The 24,521-nt window shown below is 47.6% G+C and overlaps 1 protein-coding gene across 4 annotated transcripts in view; it reads right to left on the bottom strand.

Annotated features, from left to right (window-relative positions):
• Nucleotides 1–24,521, bottom strand: part of afap1l2 (actin filament associated protein 1-like 2) — a 251,042-nt gene that overhangs the window by 41,612 nt on the left and 184,909 nt on the right. For all 4 annotated transcript variants that reach the window (XM_038822031.1, XM_038822029.1, XM_038822030.1 and 1 more), the window contains exons 5-8: nt 11,365–11,455; nt 9,017–9,222; nt 6,002–6,181; nt 1,303–1,392 (exon numbers count right to left, since the gene is read on the bottom strand). In XM_038822031.1, the coding sequence (XP_038677959.1) occupies nt 1,303–1,392; nt 6,002–6,181; nt 9,017–9,222; nt 11,365–11,455 (567 nt within the window). The remainder of the gene's footprint in view (nt 1–1,302; nt 1,393–6,001; nt 6,182–9,016; nt 9,223–11,364; nt 11,456–24,521) is intronic.

The raw sequence follows: 24,521 nt of genomic DNA, 5'->3' as shown, positions 1-24,521 counted from the left end.
TGGCATCCTCATGGTACAAGAAAAGTCAGAGGTAAAAGTGGGACCTGACAATTAGGACTGGAGGTTTTGATGAAGTCAGCCCCTCACTCCTGAACTTGTAAAATCAGATCCATGAGATTCTGTTCCAAGATTGAACATCATAACCACATGACGGTGCAGAGGAATATTTTGGAGATCCGATCACAGAAAGCAGTGGAGGTCAATGCCAGCCTCAGAGACAGTGGGCGCGATTTACCGGCCTCGCCGAGCCCAACTTGGTGCCGTGACGAAGCTGGTGAATCTTGCAAGAGGCTTCTCACGAGATTTGCATTACTCAAAATGTCTCGTGAGATTTAACGGAATCTCGCGTGATGTCATGATCTGGATCTCGCCCTCACTGGATGTGACCTAGAATGGTTCATTTAAATATACGCTTGCCGGATTCTCCCGGTGACTGGGACATTATGGCCGTGCCTGCGAGACCTCGCAAAGGTGCCATTTAGTGCAGGTCCGTACAAACGTGGACCTGTCGTAATGGCACCTTGGTGGGGGAGGTGGGGGGTGTCTCCAGGCCATTAGACACCCCGGGTGGTCACCGACAGACAGGATGACATCCTGGCACTCTGCCACCTGGCAACCTTGGCACTGCTAACCTGACACCCTGGCAGTGCCACCTGGGCACCCTGACAGGGGCACATGGTGCCAGGCTGCCCGAGTGCCACGTTGGCCCTGGCAGGGATTGGGCCCAGTGATGGGATGGGATGGGATGGGGGGGGGGGGGGCTATCGGGTAGAAGGGAGGTGAGAGGTAAAGGGGGGCCTCTCCAACGTTTGGGGGGCAAGGAGTGGGGCCGAAAGAGGGTGGGGGCCCTGACATTTGGGGGGGGGGGGGAGAGAATGAGGCAGCCTCCCATAATGGCACCCCATCTGCAAGGAGCCTCTCCTGCCCTCGCCAGTAGGAACTCCCCAAGGCAAAAAACCCGGCAAAGTGGCGCTGCAGCCGCTGTGAAACGCCCCGCTAAACATGCTGAAAACCGGACAAGAATGTTTTTGGTTGAATCATGCCCAGTATCAGAGAAGCTGACTACTTCAGGGTATAATTGCATTGCATATTTACAGAGAATTTGCCATGGTGATCCTGTGTGAGTGCTTCACACTGTATTAGTGCCAGCTCATTGGAGAAACAGCACTTTGTACTGACATTAAAAATTGAGGGCATGTCAGCTTGAGGCCTGGTTCGTAAATAAACAGTGTTTCAAATAAGAACAATGCACAGTAAATGAGAATATCAACTGCATGCAGTTCTCAGTAAGCAGTTACTCACTCTTTGTCCATGAATGCGGGAATAGTCTATGGCAACAAGATTTCCGTCAGCAAAGCCATCACCTTGAATTTTGCTGATGTCCTGAATCACCTACATTGAATGGTGAGAAAAACAAAAGGATTGTTAAAAACTGTGTTTAAACTGTAAAATAAAGCAATGAAAAAACCTATCCCAAGCGTTAACAAATTTGTTGCCAATCAGGCATTGTATGTTGCAGTGACTTAGATCAGGTCATGTTTATTTAATTGGGATAGAGGACTGAATTTTCCGGCTGTTCCCGCTGGCGAGATCTTCTGGTCCTGCTGATGGCAAAACCTCGCTGTGGGTTCCCCAGGGGGTGGGGAGGGCAGGGGTGCAACAGGAAACCCATTTGACAGCTGCGGGAACAGAAGATCCTGTCGCTGTCGAATGGCGTGACGCCTCCGCCACCGCAAAACACGCCATGGACGGTGCGTAAAACCCCACCCATTATGCCCGGAAATTGCTCTGTTACTGAAAATGCTTTCCGCTCCTGTTGGCCACTTTAAGGAAAAGTACTTTGCATGCTGCAGTGCATCAATTGATTCAGCCATTCACGTCAGATTTTACTGAAGGAAGGTTATTTGCAGTTGGGTATCCAAGGGCAATCTATACTCGTGGCAATCATCTTAAAATTCCAGCATTTGTGAAGTTCAATCTCAATAGTATAGATAAATGTGAGAGTGCCTAAAATGGGCATAATCTATTTTATTGAGGTAGTATATAGATGCATTGACCTTGCAATGACACGGAAGCGGACAGATGGTACCAGTCATAGACTACCTTTAACAATATTATTGCCGATTATATATTGGGCATTACACACTCCGCTGGACTGTCAAGGTAAACAAAACATTGAACAATTCAATCGTCCCCACAAAGCAGATACACACACCCAGTGCTAGACACAAAGGGAAAATGGATCCCACACTGTTCAATTTCATGGTCTAATACCTTTTACAAGCCTTTTGACAGGTGCAGACTATTTCAAAGGAGAGATTTGCTTATATAGCTCTTCACAGTCCATTAACTCTGAAGTGCTTCCTCTTTTCAGCAGATGCTGTTTCTAACCGCTGTGTTGTTCTGCTGGGGTTTCCTCTGTTCTCAAGCGGTTCCGAGAAAGATCAGGTGCTCTGTCTGACTGCTTTCTCTTCATAGTGGTTTTTATTTTCAACCTTTGGGAGCACTTTGGGAGGTTTCAGAGAGATATGACATGCTAACCACATATTATTATCATCCATGCTAACCACATATTGAACATATTAAGCATGTGGAGCTTGAAGAACACCATGTGATGTGGGACACAATGCATCCACCTCAAGCTCAACAATTGGACCAGTGGCATGTCCAACTGTTAAAGGGATAGGATCTAGAATGGTATAATGTTGACAAGGATCTTCTGCTGCTTTTTCCTATTACTAGACTCAGAACCATCCAACCATGGGAAACCCTGGTTTGATCACCGATCATCCATAACTGTAGTTCCCAGCAACTACCTTTTTGTGAAAACTGTACAATGTAGATGCCACGAGAGGACCGTAGGCTACTCTCCCCTTTGAGAGCTGAGTGGTGGCGATTTAACCCGAGGGTCACCACACCTCAGGCGAGGGGCAAGGTTGAGAAGGTGGGGTCTTCATGAGTGACGTTAGACGGTACAGGAATTGAACCCATGCTGTTGGCGTTTGCGACACGAATCAGCCGTCCTGCCAACTGAGTTAAACTGACCCCTTACGGAATTGCATGCAAACTTCTTGTAGCTGACTTTTTAAAATTAATTTTAAGTAAATTTGTCTTTTCTTGTTGCAACTGGAAAATCTATCGCCATTCCTTCACTGTTGTTGGCTCTCCCTCCCTAACTGCACCGTGGATGTGCCTACATCACACGGACTGCAACGGTTCAAGAAGGTAGCTCACCACCACCTTCTCAAGGCAATTAGAGATGGGCAATAAATGCTGGCCTAGCCAGCGACGCCCACATTGCACAAATGATTTTATTTTTTAATTGGCAGGTGCTATCCTCACTTTGGGCCTGGCTGATTCAGATGGAGGAGGTCCGGTGAAGAGACAGTGGGGAACACATCCCTGCCAACTCTGACAGCCCTGCAGCCAATTTATGCTCTAATGAGTGAGCAGTGTGGTAGCACAGTAGTTAGCACTGTTGCTGCACAGCTCCAAGGCCCCAGGTTCGATTCCCGGCTTGGGTCACTGTGCGGCGACTGCACGTTCTCGCTCTCTCCCCCCTCCCCCGGCCTAAAAACCTGCCAGTGGGAAAGTGTAACATTTAGGCCTTGGTTTTGCAGCTACACAACGCTCTAACTGTTGAAGGATTCCAATATATTACATGTAATTTTAAAAAATGATTCTGCAGCAACAGTAATTGGCTTTCTCGCACGTGTGCTAAGAAGGAGGAAAAGATTACAAACTCAAAATAGCCCCACTTTTTCAGTCAAGGTTAGCACATGGGGAAGAGGTTTGTCTACGTTTCAGCAGTGTTAACTTCTCGAATCGACAGTTCTCGGTAATGCTTTTTCTGTGTTTTCCTCACTCGAAGTGTTGTACTTCTTTGATCTGTTAGTTCAATGAACTGCAGCTGACAAAGGAGACACTGAGCTCAGACAAGGCTGCAGTGTACCACAGTTTTCCAAACACAGGGAATAAAGCGTAATTTGTAACAATGAATCATTGGGTCTTGGTGCTGCAGCCACCCACACTCATCTGAGGGGCCACCAAGTCATCTGTGACAGATTGTATTTCTCTTAGTGATCTGCATACACTGGAAGTTGAAGTGGATTGTGTCTTTTTCAGGAAATCTATCGCAAGTAAGTCCAGGTAATTAATGAAGAAATGGGGGCACATTAAGGTTGCTGAAGAGATGTGAATAAAGTTGTTCTACTGGTGACACCATCACAGCTATGTTGTTGGTGGCTAACTTTGGAGATTTGTGCTTCTATATGGTCACTGCTTGAGTGAGGTCAAGATGTCCACTATCATCAAACTGTACTTCAGCAAATATATAGGTCGCGATTCTCCGAGCCCCGCGCCGGGCCGGAGAATCACCACAACCGCGCCACCCCGATGTCGGCGCGCGATTCTCCGAGGTTCGGAGAAACGCCGCATTTGCGCCGCCGTGTTTGGAGCGGCGCTGGTCGCGGGCCGCTATCTGCAGCCAGGCCGCGATTCTCCAGCCCAGATGGGCCACGCAGAAACGGCAGACGCCCACCAGCGCCGTTCACCCCTGTTCGCTGCCGGTGGGAACTCTGCGTGAAGGGTCGGGAGGCGGCCTGTGGGGGGAGGGGGGGGGGGGGGGGGGGGACTCCGTCCCCGGGGGGGGGGGCCTCCGATGGGTCTGGCCCGCGATCGGGGCCCACCAACCGGTGGGCCGGCCTCTCCCTCCCCGGGCCTACTTTGTTGCGCGGCCGACCCCTGAACCCCTACGCTATGTTGCGTCAGGGCCAGCATGCTGAAGAAGTCCCCCGCGCATGTGCGGATTGGCGCGGCCCAACTGCGCATGCGCGGGTTGGCGCGGTGCCGATTTGGCGCCGGGAAGGGAGGCTGTATCGGTGTGAACCGCTGGCCCCCTGTGGGGATCAGAATCGCTACTGCCCGCGGCCGTTTCACGCCATCGCTAAACGCGGCGGCGTTTACGACCCCGCGAACACTTAGTCTCCATTTCAGAGAATCGCGCCCATGCAATTTTCTCAGCAGCCTCATCTCTGATTCACTAAAGCATAACTTGGTAATGGCCTGGATGTTCTTGCACATTCTTACCCAGTCCCAGGAATAACCTTGGCGTAAACTAACTGAAAATTGCGGATTGTTGAGCATATCTGAGTATTGGGCTTAAATATATTGCATCCAAATCTCCTTGATATTTTGATTGTCTATTGGCCCCTCCAGCCAAATGCCATTATAACGATCTAGACCCCACGTTATGGAGCTTCGAACGTGATGTTCCTGCACCTGCAGTTGTTCAGCGACTCCTTTGAATATGGACCAGATTTTCAGCACAGCAGGAAATGAAATCATCCTTTTCGTGTTGAGGTTTGTTGAACTTTCTTTTGCCCTCATTCTATATTTAAGGATGTTAAAGCCCTGGAGAGAGCACAGAGGAGGCTTACTAGAATGATACCAGGAATGAGGACATTTAGATACAAGGAAAGATTGGAGAAATTGGGCTTGTTCTCCTTGGAGCTGAGAAGATTAAGAGGTGATCTTATTGAGGTGGTCAAAATTCTGAACAATTTTGACAGGGTAAAGATGGATATTCTGTTTTCACTAGTTGGGTTTATCAGTGACTCGGAGTCACAAATTCAAGGTGGTCAGCAAGAGAGCTAAGAGTGAGATGAGGAGGAACTTCTTTACTCAGAGAGCTGATGGGGTTTGGAATTCACTGCCTGGGAGAGTGGTGGAGGTGGATTCCATCGGAGGTTTCAAAAGAGAGCTGGATATATATTTGCAAGTGACGAATTTAGAGGGTTACGGAGATAGGGCTGGGGAATGCAACTAGCTAGTTTGCTCTTTTGGCAGCTAGTGCAGACACGATGGGCTGAATGGCCTCCTTCTGTGCTGTAAATAACAATAACAATTATTTCCGCTTCTTTGAATGCCTTGTTATGATCTGAGTATATGTCGCATCAAAACTTTAGCAGTAATTATAACAGAGCGTGCATCTCTACTATACCTTTAGCCACTGCTCTGCCTGCTCCTTGCTTTGAAGGCCCAATACTATAACGTCGGAGTTGACTGGTGTGATCTTCAGTGTATGTTCCTTCTTTTTGACATGCTTCTCTTTGTAGATGACAGTGCAGCCAATCAGACTCACGTCCAGTTGAGGATTCTGATCCTTTGAACTTTTGTAACACTGAAAGAAAAGGGGCTAGTTTAGCTCACTGGGCTAAATCGCTGGCTTTTAAAGCAGACAAAGCAGGCCAGCAGCACGGTTCGATTCCCGTACCAGCCTCCCCGGACAGGCGCCGGAATGTGGCGACTAGGGGCTTTTCACATTGAAGCCTACTCGTGACAATAAGCGATTTTCATTTCATTTCAAATGACAAAAGGAACACAATCAATGCTGACCATTAGAAAAACTTTAATTTTCACTTGTTATATTTTGATGTTGAGAAAGAGGGTCAGGCATGACAGAGGATGTTTAGGATTTATTGATGATATCTGAAATGACTATCACACTACAATCAAATTGAACTTATAAATAAATGGTAGTTATTGATATTGATGTCATTAATGGTGATATTGATCAGTGCCAGTTTCTATTTCATGAGAACTGGTTGGTTTATGAAGAGTATTTACCGGCATTTGAGAGAACTCAGCACACCCTAGTAATTATCCGTGGCTTTAATGTTGGAATGCTGCCATAGCTGAGTCACTCTTTTTTAACATAGATTTAACAGTTCAGAAGGAGGCCATTCGGTCCATCGAGTCTGCACCGGCTCTTGGAAAGAGCACCCTACCCCCTACCCAAGGTCAACACCTCCACCCTATCCCCATAACTCAGTAACCCCACCCAACACTAAGGGCAATTTATCATGGCCAATCCACCTAACCCGCACATCTTTGGACTGTGGGAGGAAACCGGAGCACCCGGAGGAAACCCACGCACACACGGGGAGGATGTGCAGACTCCGCACAGACAGTGACCCAAGCCGGAATCGGACCTGGGACCCTGGAGCTGTGAAGCGACTGTGCTATCCACAATGCAACCGTGCTGTCCTCTTTCTCTTACATGTTTCACAATGCATGAGGCAATTAGTAACTCGGCTGCTTTACATCCAGCAGATCATCCTCTCGATTATTTCTCGTGTCCCTTTTTACAAGGACAGATTGTTATTCTGATTCACAGGTTCCAGTCAAGAGAGTCACCACTCCACTCCCATCAGATAAGAACATTCCACTGGCTGTCACCCGTGGGTTCAGAGGTCAGACCTCTTGTGCCCGCTTATCAGGACCATCTAGAAGGGTCTTGAACTCATAGTCTGCCGCCTCAGAGGCAGGAATAATACCACCTCACCAAGATTCACCCCAGCAGAAGCATTAACCCACTTAAAAATAAACAAACAAAAAAGTCTTTGTTAAAATAATGGACAAAAAAAGTCAATGAGATTAATACCTGCAACATTTATTTCTAGGAGTTGGTAATAAATGCTAAAAGCAAGAAAAGGCCATTAATGTATTAAACCTCATCCCTTTCATATTCTGGGTGGGAGCTGGGGGCCCTCCCATAGTGCATTGGAGTTTGGGGAAGTCGAAGTCAGGTCGAAGGCTTCGGAAATTGGGACACCATTTAAAAATGACGTCCCAATCTCTTGCTACACTGAGGGGTTTTGGCGAGTGAAGCTCCTCGGTGTAGAAAACAGGTCTATGTGTGACATTGGCCACACGTTCCTCACTGAGGCCCATTATTTAATGTGAGTAGCACTGTATAGCCATGCGATTCTTGACGCTGCGTGCGCTGGGAAACACGTAGCTAAACATGCTCCCAATGGGACTTTGTTCCCATTTAGTTGAATCGCGCACTATGTGTCACTGTGGGTGAGTTTGGTGGGGTATTTCCCATCAGCTTTTTGGGTGAGAGCCACTCTCATATTCGCCTAGGCATTTATTTGGGCCTTGGTGAGTTCATCCCCGTTCTAGCCCACACTTACAACCTGAACTCACCGGCTCCACAGACATTAGGGAGCCATTTTGTGGGCCCCCACTCACGGGCAATGTCAGACGCCGCACTCATGGACATTATCCGACACATCCCCAATTGAGGAATCCCCGGTATGGGGTCTCTGAGCGCCCTCATTTTCCGACCTCCCCACCCCCTCTTTCAGGACCCCCCCATTCAGGACTTCCACCCTTCACCCCCGAACCTATATGAGGCCCCTTCATATCCGCCCTTCACCCTCCCCACCTGTCAAAACCCCCTCACCCTCCCTGTCGTGAGCATGGCTTCCCTCAGACCTCAACCCTTGTCAGTGCCATCCTGTCACTTGAGCACCTCGGCCCTACCAACCAGGCACCCTGGCAGTCCCACCTGGCACTTTGACAGTGTCAAGGTGGCAGTGCCAAAGTGCCGGTGCCAGACTGACCACCTAGGGGTCTCCAATGGCCTGAGCGACCCGCCCCCCCCCCCACAGGTGCCGTTCTACCAGTAATAAACGGCGCCTGGTCCAGCCCTCGCTGGGGATGTTGTTAGTTCCCAGGTGCCGGGAGAATCCTGGGAATGTATATTTATATGAGCCTAATGGATTATTTAAACTTGCTGATTTGGGTCATGCCTAGTGCGGATGAGATTCAGATCTCGGCCTCCCGCGAGGTTTGGTTTTGACCGTCTCGAATCTTGCAAGAGGCCTTACACGAGAATCAACTGCCTGGTCCTGACACCACGTTGCGTGCGATGAGGCTGGAAAACCGCAACCTCTAAGTTATGGTGTCAATTTTGAATGTTTGGATGTTTTATCCTCCACTCCCCAGCCTGCCTGTTTGAGTAGAATTCCTACTCCTTGATGACTGCTTTATTTCCACCCCAAACCTGAATATGCTGCTCCTCCCAATAAATAAAGAATGCTTGTGTTAGTGTTGGATTTTCATTGGTTTTTGGATCTCCCTTGACGGGATGATTTTTAAAAAAAAAAAACCTTTCAAATTCTCAAACAACAATATTTTGCAACTTTCATCGGTGCAGCCAATTTACCAGTAGTTTGCATTCTTTTATGACACACAGTTGTTTGGCCCACTGTCCCAGCCACTTCTTTCGCCAGAGGAATGCACAAATCCGGGCATCTTTCATCAGTTCAATGGAGGCCTCTGGAGAAGGCCACTGATGGGTCATTGACTTCCCCTTGGTGTTCTCTTCCTCATCATAGGATTCATAAGAGCTACTGACGGCATCAACCTCATCTGTGGTGAACAAAGCGGTGACATTTTTAACATAGTTATTATCACATAATTATATTATAGTGAAACACTATTTATTTTAAACAGGCAAAGGCCACACTACTGGAATTAGTCCTTGCCTGTTTGTTCAATGATTACCAAACAAATCCCTTCCAATATGCCAAGAAAAGCATTAAACAATAAATGGCACTCTGAAATAATAATGTTCTTTAATATGACCTACAATTACTTCAAGAGTGTGGTGAATGTATTCACCATAATGCATGCGTGATACCATAACCTGTGATCTATGACCTGGAATTGGTGATATGAACTGCTTCCAGGTACTGTACTGTAACCCCGTTATGGCTCCGCCTCTGGTTCCGCCCACACCGGGGCCATATATAGGCCGGCCAGCGTTTCCCAGCGGCGGGAAGCAGCACGCCATTGCTGGTGGCGGGATTGTCTGCTCCCGCCACTGTTCATGGAAATTCCCATTGAAGCCACCCCACGCTCCAGGGAAACCCGCAGTCGGAAGTGCACTGCTGATGGGACCAGAGAATCCCGCCGTCAGCGAGCGGTCGGTGAATTCGGCCATTAGAATCATACGATCCCTACAGTGCACAAGCAGGCTATTCAGCCCATCGAGTCTACTCTGGACCGCTGAAAGAGCACCATACCTAGGCCCAATCCCCAACCTATTCCCGTAACCCCACTGGGGACAATTTAACATGGCCAATCCACCTAACCTGCACATCTTTGGACTGTGGGAGGAAACCAGAGCACCCGGAGGAAACTCACACAGACAGTCACAAAAGGTCGGTATTGAACCGTAGTCTCTGACACTATGAGGCAGCAGTGCTAACCACTGTACCGCCGTGCCACAATTAACATTATAATAACAGATTATTTGTTCATTATCACATTGCTGATTGTGGGAGTTTGCTGTGGACAAATTGGGTACCTTGTTCCTCGGAGGCCCCCCCGCCCGCCGGCACGGTCATCACGTCTGGTCTCCCATGGTGGAGATCAGTCGTGATTCCCGCCGGCTTCACGCTGCGCTGGTGGGGGAGGGGGAGAATTCCAGAAGCTGGGACAGTCTCAAAGTGCCCCGGCATACTGAAAGGGAGATTTAAATATGTTAATTTGGTTCACCCGCATGATGGAGTGAACCACATTATGTCATCTGCCAACAGCAGTGAGCTGGGAGCATCGCGCTTGATTCGGTGCCTGGCTTTCCTGTGGGATTTGCGGCGAGTGCAAAGGAGTCGGACAATCATCCACCATTAATACGCCATGAGTACAATCATTACACAAAACACAAATAGGCTGCCTGAACATAATAGGGAAAGTGTACATGCACTCATCTGGGACCTGTGCCATTGACCTCGCCATGGTTTTTTAAAAAATGAATTTAAAGTACCCAATTAATTTTTTCCAATTAAGGGGCAATTTAGCGTGTTCAGTCCACCTACTTTGCACATCTTTGGGCAGTGGGGGCGAAACCCACGTAAACACGGGGAGAATGTGCAAACTAACTTAAAACAAAATTAAATCTACTTTTTGGAGAGTCTAGGCCACATTCCTGACCTGAACCCCGAGGCTGCGCTCACTTCCACCACTATTTAGCCGGGTCCACCTGGTCTGACCAATATCCCTGGTCCCATTCTGAGTCGGGCACATGGCAACTCCCAACATTAGGAATCCTTACCCCATCCTCCATTTTAGACCATGGAACTTTTACGAGGTGACGACATGTTCCGTTCCTTGCAAAGGCCACTGAAATCCGGCGATAAGGTCGGTTACCAATGTATCCTAGTCCAACCTATGGGCCTTCCAACCCACTCCTGCCTGAGTCATACTGAGAGTTTGTAGAAATGGTGATGGATTGTCACTTCTAAAACCCCGAAAATTGCCAGACCAAAATGTCTTTCATATTTTGATGAAGATTTCTGACATTCAGAGGAGAGGGAGACACTATGCATGTTGTGTACACACGTGAACCTGCAGCATTTGTTGAAGCGATATCAAGGTTTTTAAAATGAAGACATTTTCTGAGAGATAATTATACCTGTAAGCAAACCTGCCCCATTAAATAGTATTATGGACATGCATTTCCAGCACATTTCTGTGACTAGGTGCTAAGCTTAAAATATAGTGACATACCATTATTGACTGTGTCATATGGCTCCGCCTCCTCATAGTGTCCCTCAAGAGCCTCTAGTCTGGATAAAGGAAATGGCTCCCTGTCTGGTATCTGCAGGCAAAACAAAAGACAAATACGAGATACTTAGCTCCTGTGGTATTAGACAGATTGCCCCTCTATACATGCAGATTGTACAGTACATGATAATGTCTGCTTCACGGAGGGTCGATTCTTCAGTCAATCCTCCAGCTCCACAAACGTACAGGACAAAAAGAAAAATAGTTACAAATGCTGGAAATCTGAAAATAGAAAATGCTGGAAATGTACAACAGGCCTGTCAGCATCTGTGAAGAGAAAAGTCAGTTTACAGCGAGTTTACTCAATGGGGAGGAGGATAGGCTAAAGCAAATATTTCCCTGCCATCTGACTTCCCTTTTTGGATTATTATTACCCCATCCCCCATTTCAAGGTGAGAGCATATTCTGTTCCTGCAGCTGAAATCCTGCCATCAGACCATGCACCAGTGTATCCATGTTCGAGCCCAGTTTCAGGACCTTGCAACTGACTCCTGCCTGAGTTACAGTGGGAGCATGTTAAAACGGTGATAGATTACCAGCCCTAAAACACCTACATCAGCATTCTCTAAAACCACACAAGGGTTTTCTCTCTCAACAGAACTGTCATGACGTTACATCGCACCATGTGCTTTGAGAAGGATCAGCAACAAAAGAGTGATCAAGAATGAATCTCACTACCAAAGATAACGATTAGTGGAACATTGCCGCTCAAAAGTCCTTTACCAGGACAAATATCACCAGTTCCTCTACCCTTTAATGCTAATCAGCAACGGGTTTAAAGTACAGATGTTCTGCCTCAAGACTTGTTTTAAACTGGTTACTGTGACAGCTGCTTGGAAATTTGACATAGGGTCCACCTACCGAAGCTCAAGTGAGACTCTCCTCTTAACGTTTGCCGTTGAGTGTACCGCACGGCCAGTTGGACGAGCACTCGCTGCAGTAGCTAACGGGAAATTTTTAAACTCTTGGATATGCTGAGAAGAGGCAGATTATTTGGCACTTTAAAATGAGCAGATGATTAAAATTAAAATGTGGTCAAAGGGAATGAACTGGCACCGCGTAAAAAGTGCCCCGTATGACTGCTTGTGTTTTACCTTTAACTTTGCAATTACCCTGTGACGTTGGCAATTTGCCCATCCCAAATCGACCCTTAAAGTGATTAGTATTGTAATGTGATTTGGTGGAGAAACTGTTGTGAGCCTTACATTCAATTTTACTGCAGTCATTTTTCATCAATACACAGAAAGGCTAACAGACATAAAAGACATCTTGATGTGCGCCGTTAAAGATCAATCTCACCGTCAAAAAAGCTAAATGCAAACTAACAATAACAATACTGCATTGCCTTGTTACGTTTCTTCTGAGGAGAGTGCATGGTCTGGCGAACGTGAAGAACCACATTTCTCAGAGGTCACAGGCTTTCAACAGAAAATATTCTTGGGAGTGGTTCAAGGACAGAAAAGCTTACTGCATGGCTCAGTTTAATAGTTTTCCAGCAAATCTATCAATTGTTTCTGCTTTTATGATGTTATAAACCTTAGTTTCACCGATAATGGGCACAGCAAAGTAGCAGCTGAAATTTATATTTCGTGGAATTTGCAGTGCAGAAGGAGGCCATTCGGCCCTTCGAGTCTGCACCGGCCCTTGGAAAGAGCACTCTACTTAAGCCCATGCCTCCACCCTATCCCGTAACCCAGTAACCCCACCTAACCATTTGGACACTAAGGGGCCATGGCCAATCATGACCAATCCACCTAACCTGCACATCTTTGGGCTGTGGGAGGAAACCAGAGCACCTGGAGGAAACCCACGCAGGCAGGGAGAGAAAGTGCAAACTCCACACAGACAGTCACTCGAGGCTGGAATTGAACCCGGGACCCGGGAGCTGTGAGGCAGCAGTGCTAACCACTGTGCCACCGTTATAGCCCAAAATATATAAAGTTGTCATAACCCCCACGAAGGCTACAGGGAAACCATTGTTGATCTCCCTGTGGAACCTGTGGAGTACCAACTTCTCAGGTAAGGGGTGGAGGCCAGCCAACTGAAACTCATTAAAGACCTGCACATAAAAGCCGGCCCAAGCAGGGCCCGGAGTTATTGGTTGTGACAACAAGGGCTGGATTGGGAGCGAGTTACTGCCGTTAGCAGGGTATTGTACATGGTTCGATAAATCCTTGTTCCAATACCCTGGCTTCCTCAAATTACTAAAAAAAGTGACCTCATTGGTTTCCTTTCTTCCCCATGGCCATTGGAAGATGGTTGCTGACTACCAGTTTTTCTCAGGCAGTTGTTTCAAACTGCTGACTGATAGTTTTCATCCCTACTCGCTACACACTGATCGTACGTTCCATGTCTGGTCGTTTCTGATTCATCACTGTTCTATGAATATGAAATCACAGTCATCAAATATATGATGAACATTTTGCTAAGTGAGTCGCATTGCACCTATTCCCATCCTCCCATTGCATTGCAGCAAAGGTCTGCATGATGAGGTCAATATTTCCTGTCACGAAAGACCATGATGAAATGCCTCCTTTGACCAGTAGATGACAGAACCTACCACAAAAAACATTACCCAGGAGGAGCTTAAGAAATGGTGGAACATTTAAGTACTGTGAAATGTGCCATTTTTATTTGTCACTATGCAACCCCCAATGGGAAAACTCAATCCAGATGCTGACTCCGGGGAGGGTGAGAGAAGGTTGACGCTGAGGCAGCCACCGGATTCCCTGCCGGGCACAGAATAACATTCCTGCTTCCCACCTAAGAGTCTTCGCAGAAAGCTAAATTAAAAAATACTTCACTTGGCATCTCCTGGTCACCCTGCTGCGGCGGGCAGCTTGGGCGGTGTGCCAGACTCCGACTTCCTGCGGTTAAAATCACATGGAGGCATGGATGATATCATGGAGTCACGACTCCAGCAATGTTAAGAAAGGTCACCCCCTCCCCACCCGAGGGGGTCAGGCAGCCCTCTATTGCCTGAATTTAGCAGCCTGTTTAAAGTGACAGAGCCATATGAGACCTCACCCCTACATTGTCACTTAATGACCACCCATCTTGTTCTCGAATTATTGTAGTTTTGTTGAAATCTCATTTTACCACTGTGACTCAGTCTCTGTTCGAAATGTAGCCACATTTATAAAGTGCTGTTTTATTAATAAAAAGATAGTGATCTGGGCTCGGTTGTATGAGTAACAAATCTGTGCCACCTTTGTGAACTTGTAGGACAAACGTTTCTGTTTGGGAGACTATGTTCTCCCATCGGAGCTGAAGTGCACCTGATTTATGCTCGCAAGAGGAAGAAATTCCCAATCCTTTGCCATTCAAATTTATGTACGTTGAGGATTGCAAGGGATTCCCCAAGGCCGCCCGCTCAAATGACAACGCGATAGTGAGGTCCTCTAGTTGGCCGTACCCTCCGCCTCGCAATCCAGGCCCTCCAACTCCCACAGTGCAATTCAGCGCCCCACCCCCACAATTTCTGGCTCCCTACCCTGCCTCCCATTACGGGAGTGACCCGGCTTGCCCCCCCTCCCCGTAAATAAGGAGGCCCCCACACAGAGAGACCCTTGTCAAAAAGCTTCCCAGAAAAGAGACCCCTGTGAGAAAACTCCCCCCCCCCCCCAAGGAGAAAGGCCCCTGCCAGGAAGCCACCTAGAAGAGAGACCCTGTCAGGAAGTGCTCCGCAAAAGAGACCCTTGTCACAAAGCCCCACGGAAGAGCAACTCCTGTCTGGAAGCTATAGAGCAGTACAGACAGGGGCAGTGAAAAAAATGGTAGCTTTCACACACACAGCTGTCATTGCTCCATTCATTTTCCTTCACGGCTGAATAACTCTGAAGTGTTGGACCAATGTTTATAAACATTGAGCTTTGATTGACAGATCCACAACCACTTCAAACAGAGTTAAGTGCTGTTTATTTCCAGATGACCACTTCAAAATCACTCAAGCATGAAGGGATGTGATTGGAAAGCACTTACTTCTGTTTAAAATGGTCCAGGATCTGTCAATCAAAGCTTGATGGTTATTAACATTGCAGTTAGACTACTTCAGAGTTACGCAACGGTGAAGGGAGATGAATGGAGTAATGCTGACAGCTGTGTGTGAGGCAACTGTCAATCGCAGCCTCAAAAAAATCAGCATCAAAGAGAAAAGAATGAACGGCTTGCTCAAAGGCCCTAGAGGGTTTAAACACAGCGGACTGTTATTCTCTTCCCAGGAATTGACAGGTGCAGCTTCCTGTGTCAGAGCCAGCAGGTGTATTGCCAAGGTGAGTGCTAAAGCAATAATATTTTCACTGCCTTTGCCTGGACTGCTCTCTAGCTTCCAATCAGGAGTCTCTCTTCTGGGGGCTTCCTGACAGGGGTCTCTCTCTATGGGGGTTTCCAAACAGGGGTCTTGCCTCTGGCGGCTTCCTGAGAGGAGTCTCTCTTCTAGGAGGCTTCTTGACAGGGGTCTCTCTTCTGGGAGTCTCTTTATTTAGGGGATCTCTGTTGGGGTCTCTATCTTTATGGGGTTCCTTTAATCGGTTTCTGGTGGGGAGGGTGGTGGGAGAGGGTCTCGTGGGGTGGGCAGGCCTTGCATTGTGGCAGGGGAAGGTGGCCCTGAGATGGACTTTGGGAACAACTTCCTTAAAGAGTTAACCCTTTGGCCCACCACAAGGTCCACCACATCAGGGCCATGCTTTTCAAGACCTGTAGTGATTCTCATTCATGTGATCCGAGCCCAGAGGACCGGAGAATCACGCAGGCCTAGAGAATATGGTGCCTAGCCCACTAAGTGGATGTAAATGGGTCTTAGCGACTCATTTGCATCCTCCCACTGGCATGGGGCGTGAACCTCGACCCTGACATCAGGAACATCGGAAACTGTTGGATCCTCCATCTCATCAGGACAATTTCGTCCCTATTAATGAAGAAGACACTTCGCAGTAACAACTTGCTCATAAAACACCTGACTGTATAAAATTGATCTATTTTTAAAATTTCATTTCAAATATCTCCATTTAAAGAATTGCTCTGGCGTACTCTATTTCAAACAACATAAAAGTGTGAAGACAAGGGGCTGAACTTGCAATAAGTCTGCTCGAAATCATCGGCAGCTTTAGGATTCTTCACAAAGACTGAAGAACGACACTCACAGTCAACCCACAATTCATCTTTAAAACAATGACAACAATCAGCATGAGCAGCTGCGCTGTGGGGAAATTTCTTTGCCCTATATCCTGCCTAATCATTAAAATGTAAGATAAACACTTCGACCCAAATTACTGTCAAGAGCAATATGGCAACCCATTAGATCACTGAATTGAAAAATAGCTTGGAATTTGGGGCGGGATTCTCTCAGCCCGGGCCGGGCCGGAGAATCCCCGCGACCAGCGCGAATCGCACCACGGCGCCCCGACGGCGGCATGTAATTCTCCGTAGATTGGAGAATCGGCGTCACTGGCACTAGCGTGGTTGGCATGGTGCCGGTCGCTCTACGTGGCCGGCCTCCCGAATCTCGGGATGGGATGGACTGAGCGGCTGTCGTGGAAACGCAGAATCCCGCTGGCGCTGTCCACACCTGCTCACAGCCGGCGGGAACTCAGCTTTGAAGGGTCGGGCGGCGGCCTGTGGGTGGGTGAGGGGGGGGGGGGGGGGGGGGGGGAGAGGGGGGTCAAACACCCAGGGGGAGGGGGGGGTGGCTCCAATGTGGCCTGGCCCACGATGGAGGCCCACCAATCAGCGGGCCGGCCTCTCTGTCTCCCGGCCTCCTTTCTTCCACGTCGGCCCCTGTACTCCTGCGCCATATTGCGTTGGAGCCGGCGCGGACAAGGGAGACACTGCGCATGGGGGGAAATCGCGCCGGTGAGACTGCGCATGCACAGGTTCACGCCGGACCCATTGCGCGTGCGTGCATCCCGCGGCGCCCATTCTACTGCTGGATCAGCAGCTGGAGCGATGTGAACTGCACCAGCCCCCCATAGCGGCCAGAATTGCTGTTCCTGGGGCTGTGTTGACGCCATCGAGAAACGTGACGGTGTTTCCGACAGCGTCAACACTTAGCCTCAGGATCAGAGAATTCCACCCCGGATTGCCGCTTCTAGGTTATCTGTCTGTAATCTTTCCTTCCCTGTCTCCACCCCAACAGCTCAACTCAAGTCAAGGACTTGGAGTTAGGAGAATTACCAAGCTATGCTGAGAATTCTGCCCTTTAGGCATTTAAAAGTGTCCGGCAGAGCTCTGATCAATTAAAAGTTAGCAGATGTCTACTGAGGATAATCAAAAGAGGCCACATGCTTACTTAGGGTGAAGTGTTTTGATTTGGGATGAATTATCTTATTGCATCCTTTCAGAATGAAAACCTATGCTGCCATTCCTTATTGTTGCTGTGAAAATGCTTGAAGATACCTCATGTGGGCCATCCCACCTTTTTGGGCTGCACCAGGACTGGTAGTGCTGAAGTCTCCTTGCAGATTTCATGGCCTATTCCGGCCACGTGAGAGACTCCAGTTTGGGAAGGGATCGGCACCAAGTGTGTGTGGAGTTCGAGGCTTCCCCCCACCAGCAAATGGCACTCTCAACATTTTCTGCTTCTAATTGGTAGAAGGAGCTAAAATCAAAGAGCTGCACACAAGTCTACTGATAGAAGTAACTTTTAGCACAGGAAATGCAGTACATGTAGCAAAATATAGTGAAGGACCTGTCTTTTCCTCCGTGTAATATCATTTGCAGTAATTTAATAAGTATTGTGCTCTTGTTGCTATTTCAAATGCTACAGCTGCTTTTAGCAGCTGATGGATATAACTTTTTTTTAAGAGAAGATCAAATAAAATATGAAAGAAAATTGAAAGATTAAAATTCCCGGGCGGCACAGTGACATAGTCGTTAGCACTGCTGCCTCTCAGCATTGAGGACCCAGGTTTGATCCCGCCCCTGGGTCACTGTCCATGTGGAGTTTGCACATTCTCCCCATGTCTGCGTGGGTCTCACTCCCACAACCTAAAGATGAGCAGGGTAGGTTGATTGGCCATGCTAAATTGCCTCTTAATTGGAAAAATTCAAAAAAGAAATTCTGAGAAAACTTTTCATCTTATTCACATCCAGTTTCTCTGTGTCATTAATTCTACACTCCACCACTTTCCCTGTTTGGTTGCTTGATAGTTTAAGATCTTGTTCTCCCAGTTATCTCTATCGGAATGTGACAGTTAGGCGAGAGAGCACTGACCCAATGTAGACCAGACCTGAATCAATCCATGGAGAGGCTTTCCCCTGCGCAGGTGGATAGCACAATGTGAAATGTGCCCTTTATAAAGGTATTTAGGATTTTACTACGACAGCAAGATTTTCCACGTCGGGATTAATGCAGGTTTGGCCCCGCACCCTATTAGGTGCAGAAGCCCAAAGGTTATTTTGGCTGGACTGGCCAAGCTGTGGCAGGTGGGCTTGCAAAGTTGGAGTACCAATAGGAGGCCTTCCAGTCTAAAAGGATCTGCCATTGCAGATAAGGGAAAGAGCGGGTACCTCCATCTTGAGATTTATTTTGTTCCATTTCCTCTGCACATGCACTAAATAAACTTTATTGCTTATGTGTGCATTCACAGTTCATGGCTCAACGGACTCCTGATCGAAGCAGAGATTCATGCACATACTTAATTTCAGGATGAATTTGTCTCCTAGAACTCCCAGCTTTGTGGGTGACCCTGTCCACTGAGAAGATGCCAAATTGTCCAGATTGCAATCAGAACCCATTATTCTTATTTGGGGAAAAATTTTATTTTTCGATGATGTGATATATATGTTCAACATTAAAAATATTACTGTAATGATTAAAAGCTGTGTTTTTATAATTTATAGGTTTTCTTCATTAGATATCATAAAATTCTAAAGCAGAATGTGAACACAATGTGTTCGGCATTTAATCTTGGGCGGTTGGACTTCCTCTGCATCTTGGAGTACCAGAATGTGTTTCTCATTAACTAATCTCTTTGCAAATGATATTCTGTAAAATAGAAAGACGTAGTGTTCTGCAAAGACGAGGGATAAACAACATTTAATCAAAAACCTAATTTATCAACCACCGCGCGCAGGGAACAGCTACAAAACATCAACTGGGTGCAAACAAATTGACGCAAAGGCATTCCCTTCAAATATAAACCTCATTTATAGTCACATGGATGCAATTAACTGCCTTATTAAGTGTCTGGTTTGTGGTTTCTGAAGTCATATCCTAATATAGCTTGCAATCCTAAAACATGTACTTTGATGGCTGCATGGACATATCCTCAAAAGCTAATTTTTTCATAGTTACTTTTACAGAACGGCCACTATTTCTTTTGTCTTCGGACAACAAGGTTGCTACTCTTGTGCTGTAAAAGAGGCACCCACTCTGGCGCCCACATAGACACATCCCTAACCAGTCAGCCGGGAAACTTGGCTTCATCGCAGTCCTGTGCAGATGATGCTTGTTACACCACATTAAACCATAGCGTAACCTCTTCATTCCAGGCCATCTTGTATTAACAATCTTTTTCTCTATGATCCAATGGAAAGCCTATCATTTCAAGTAAAAAAAGCTGACAGGAAAAATTGCATCAGGCCCCATAACAGACGGGGAGATCGCCATGCTATGTGGCATTACCTACCGACTCACGTCACAATCAGCCAACCCTGCACACTTCTGGCTAGTCCACTTCAGAGGGTATTTCAGAGTCAACCCCATTCCTATAGGGCTGAAGTCACATTGAAGTAATATCAGTAACAGAGCCAGGGTGCATTTAACAGACACGACTGGAAACAAGACATCCAGGAACTTTCAAACATTTATTAATTACTTCCAACTATGCGCAGGGACACATGACTATGATGCTCCTTCCAGAGGCATCTGTCTCTGAGTACTAGAGACACATGATGTAACATCACTGTTGATGTACATTAGTGATTAGCATAATAGCTATTAACCCTTCACACTACAATACATAGAGAAGACTTGGTAAAGACAGCAGAGTTTCGTCCCTGAATCACCTCAGTGAACCAGATGTCAACTTGGAAGTCTTATGGTCATCATTACTGGCTTTTCATTCCAGAGATTTGATGAACTCAAGTTTACTGAGGATTGAATATGGGAAGCCGGACAGGAATGCATTGGAATAGTAAAGTTTAGAGATACAAAGGGAATAGATGAGACCATGAGCTGAGGTAGGGGAGAAGAGTCATACAATTCACAAGGTAGATGGATATCTTTATTGACAGAGGGAATGTGTGTTTGCAATCCCATCTCTGGGTCAAATATGACACCAAGGTTGTGAACAGTCCTGTTTCAACCTCGAACAGTTGGCTGGCAGCAGGACAGAGTCAGCAGCTCCTGAATGGGGATCAAAGATGCTGACTAAGATTTCCTGTCCGTTGCTGCCGGCAGGATCTTCGCCACCTATCAATGGCTGACTGCCTTTGGCATTGTAAAACACACTGCGGGTGGGATTTGAAAATTCGGACCCATGGTTTCTGTCTTTCCGACATTTAATTGGAGAGGGGGGGGGGGGGGGGGATCCCGGCGATGGCAGCAAATTCTGAAGCCCAGGCATCTTGGTGGACCTGGGCCAGCTCAAAGGTGATAAAGTCTGATGCCCAGACATACAAGGCATCCATCACCTTCTGGATGCACCTGTCAGCTGTAGATTGTGAAATGCCACACAGTCCCCACTCAAGCCCTAGAATGACCCAGTGGCATTAAAGTTGAGGACAGTGGTAACCTTCACGCTCACTGGGAGCAAGTGCCCTCCTCCTCCAAGGAGTGCCATGCCCATGAGGGTGGGAACAGGGGTCGCAATGTCTCTCTCCTGAGATGGAGACTTCTGCAGCACATGGAGTCCGTTGTCTCATTGAATGACCAACGATGCCTGTACACCAACGATCGCTGGCCACCGCCTCTGGGTCCCTCTTCAGCCTGATGGGCACCCGGGATTTCAGGGTGTGCGGCGGCCCCCTGCACATTGGGTGACACCGCGACCCTGCGTTGTTGTCTTCTCTGGCGTCTGCCCGCCTCAGCTGCTGCAAGTAATATGAGGGCAGCCTCTGCGGGACCCATGCCAGCAATCATCATTCAGGAATTGGCGAATGAGAGAGAGAGACTGACAATCAGGGCTTCCACACTGGGACCCACAAATCCCCCAAGCCTCCCCCATCCTTATGTGTCCTGCCTTCTCTCAGAGTGCCAGCCAGTGAGCCAGTTGTGTTGGCAAACCTAGCTCTGCATACTCACTCCCGGCATTTCGGGAACCCCTAGGCCCCAGACCTCTGCCAGGAACTTTAGGGAGACTGTGCTCAGGTGCCCTCTCCTGATCCACATATTCTTATCCTTTGGTCGCAAGAGGATGCCAGTGCAGAAGTCCAGCTTTGATTTTTGGTAGCTGCCTCTATGTTCTGATGCTCCTAGAGTTCAGGCACACTGTGCAGGCTTCAAAGTTTGCTTGGCATGCTATGCACTAATCGTCTTCTGGTACATGGCACATGTGCCCTTGAGGAGGCAATTGAGAGTTGAGTGGTATGTGGTGCTCTCACAACTAACAAGGCTAATTCCTCATTTGAGAAAGCCTTCAGCTGTGAAGCTAGAGGCTGCTCACAGTCAAACAGGGCGAAATAGAATTTCAAGATACAAGGTATTGCAGGGTTCCGTCCTGGAAGAGTTTGATCGGACCGTCAGGCTGCAGCTCTGGTTGCCCCTATTATGGGTCTCCACAATATTTAAAGACGGCTTGAAGGCCTCACACCTCCCCCGCCCAGGGGCGACCCCCGACCTAGAGCACTCAGCACCCTGACTAAGACCAACCCCAGCACTTCCAGTGCCCTTGAGTTCCATGCTAGAAAATGGAAATGGCTTCTCACCCCCTCAGAAGCCATTGAGGGGCTGGTTTAGCACAGTGGGTTAAACAGCTGGCTTATAATGCAGAACAAAGTTAGCAGCACGGGTTCATTCCCGTACTGGCCTCCCCGAACAGGCCCAAAATGTGGCGACTAGGGGTTTTCACAGTATCTTCATTTGAAGCCAACCTGTGACAATAAGCGACTATGATTATTATTGTGCCAGCTTCACATTTTTAAAAAGGAATAATAAATGACAGCCATGTGATTTCTTGCTGGGGAGTCGGGTAATTCCCGGGAGGCCGCTGTGTTCGACTTCAATCTCGCTATTAGATTGAAATTAATGCAAATGGGGGCAAGATCCAGAACTCGCCAGGATTGGTAAAATGCAACGTGAATCGCCCGCTATTTACCACGGTGGGTAAATTGCATTATTTAAGTCATCTGCCATTTATGCCATTTATTGACGGAATTTGGGAACCTTTGATCTCTTTTCTCTTTATTTCTCCACCTATCTGCACTTTTAACTTCCTTGCTTCCATTCTAGTGTTTCTTTACCTCTGCTCTATTTCTTTACACTTCCTGGGGGGGGTTTCTCCATAGCCCGATGGCAAAATTGTGATTGGCGATTGGGCGGAGAATCGAATTCCACGGACAAATCGGTGTCGGTGCCGGTTTGACGCTGGTCCGCCATGCTCCGTCCCCTCCAAACTGGCGTCATCTTAACACGCGCCGCATGCCGTTTCAACACTGTTGGCGCATCATCGGCCAGCCCACTTGCGATGCTCCGCCCCCCCATGGGCCGAACTCCCAACGGCACAGGCCATGTGTGATCCTAACTGTGCGGTAACCTGGTGTGCCAGCTGCGGGCTGTGACCAGCACTGCCACGCCCAGCCGGAATCTGTGCCGCTGGCTGGGGGTAGCTTCTGCTGATCCTGGGGGGACTGGTGGGAGTGGCCAGGGGTCACGGTTGACGGGGTTGGGATCGCGCACGGCCGGCACCATATTGTACGGCACGGGCCATCATGTCGTGTGCATGCGCGGCCTGGGACCATTCTCCGGCCGTTTTGCGCACAGGCGGTGGGAGTTTCAGTCGGCGGCGGTGCTCACCCCTCACTGGTACCGGGATCGGTGAAGGTTTCACGCTGATGTTTCGGTGGTGAAAGTCCACACGTGGTCCACTGGTGTCAGCACTTAGATCTCCCAAACGGAGAATCTGGCCCCCTGTCTTTTCATTGTTTTCAAATCATTCCCAGAACCTTATCATCAGTGCTGTATAGCCCCATGATATGATGGAAAGTTCTACTCTTTCACAGTTTCCTGTTGTTTTACTATGTCGAAGATCTGTAACTATGCCAAAACTTAGGAAATGTGTAAATTAAAAATAGTTACAATCTGCAGATGGCCTCCTCAAATGGAAGACTGCAGTGTGGAAATGCACCACAAAGGCATCTTGTTTGACTGCCGCTGGGTTGGGAGGCGTGCATATGAACTTCCGAGCTGTAAAAAAGAAATCTGTGGCATATTATAAGCAAATGCCATGGACATGAGTGTGAAAAATTAAGCTAACTTCTAATAATATATCGAAAAATTTAACTTGTATTTAACTACCACATGAAGCAAAAAATGTTTAATCCCCGCTGTATAAATGGGAAGAGGCTCTTCCGAGTAATACTAATGACCTTTCTTTCATATGTTCTTTGAAATGAAAGGATCCATGACAATTAGCCACATCACCCAGGGAGACAGAATACAAAGTGAGAAGAGTATCTGTGACACTGTGCAAGGGCACCAGAGAAAGGCTAAAAGATAATCAGCACAGAGAGGCAGTGCAAAAAAAGGCAAAATGACAGAGATACAGTGAGTGAGCAACATAGCAAGATCAAAGAGCGGCTGGCACGGGGAGAGAAGCACGGAGCAAGAAACAGGGAAAGGCAGTGAAACAGAATAAGGGGCAACTAGATCCAATTAGAGACAGTTAGGTTTCTACTGTGACCAGAAAGACAAGGTGATCGTCTCCCATCTGTGACTTGCTAAGATTGTTGTATGAGATAGGTGAACCGTGTCCGATTACAGCTGAATTCTGCAGGCTTTATAAACCCACGAGTGACATCAACTAACCACGACTACTTGGTTTATTTTGAAAGCATTTTGTTTACACTTTGCAAACTTATTGTCTATCTGATGGGCCCTACATCAGATTTCATTATAGATAAAAAAGGATATGATATACAGGAGTTAGCATTCTGCCTTTGCA

The sequence above is a fragment of the Scyliorhinus canicula genome, chromosome 16 (genome assembly GCF_902713615.1).
Source record: "Scyliorhinus canicula chromosome 16, sScyCan1.1, whole genome shotgun sequence".
Taxonomy (NCBI): Eukaryota; Metazoa; Chordata; class Chondrichthyes; order Carcharhiniformes; family Scyliorhinidae; genus Scyliorhinus; species Scyliorhinus canicula.
The sequence above is the reverse complement of the archived record's forward strand: the minus strand, read 5'-3'. Positions and strand labels throughout refer to the sequence as shown.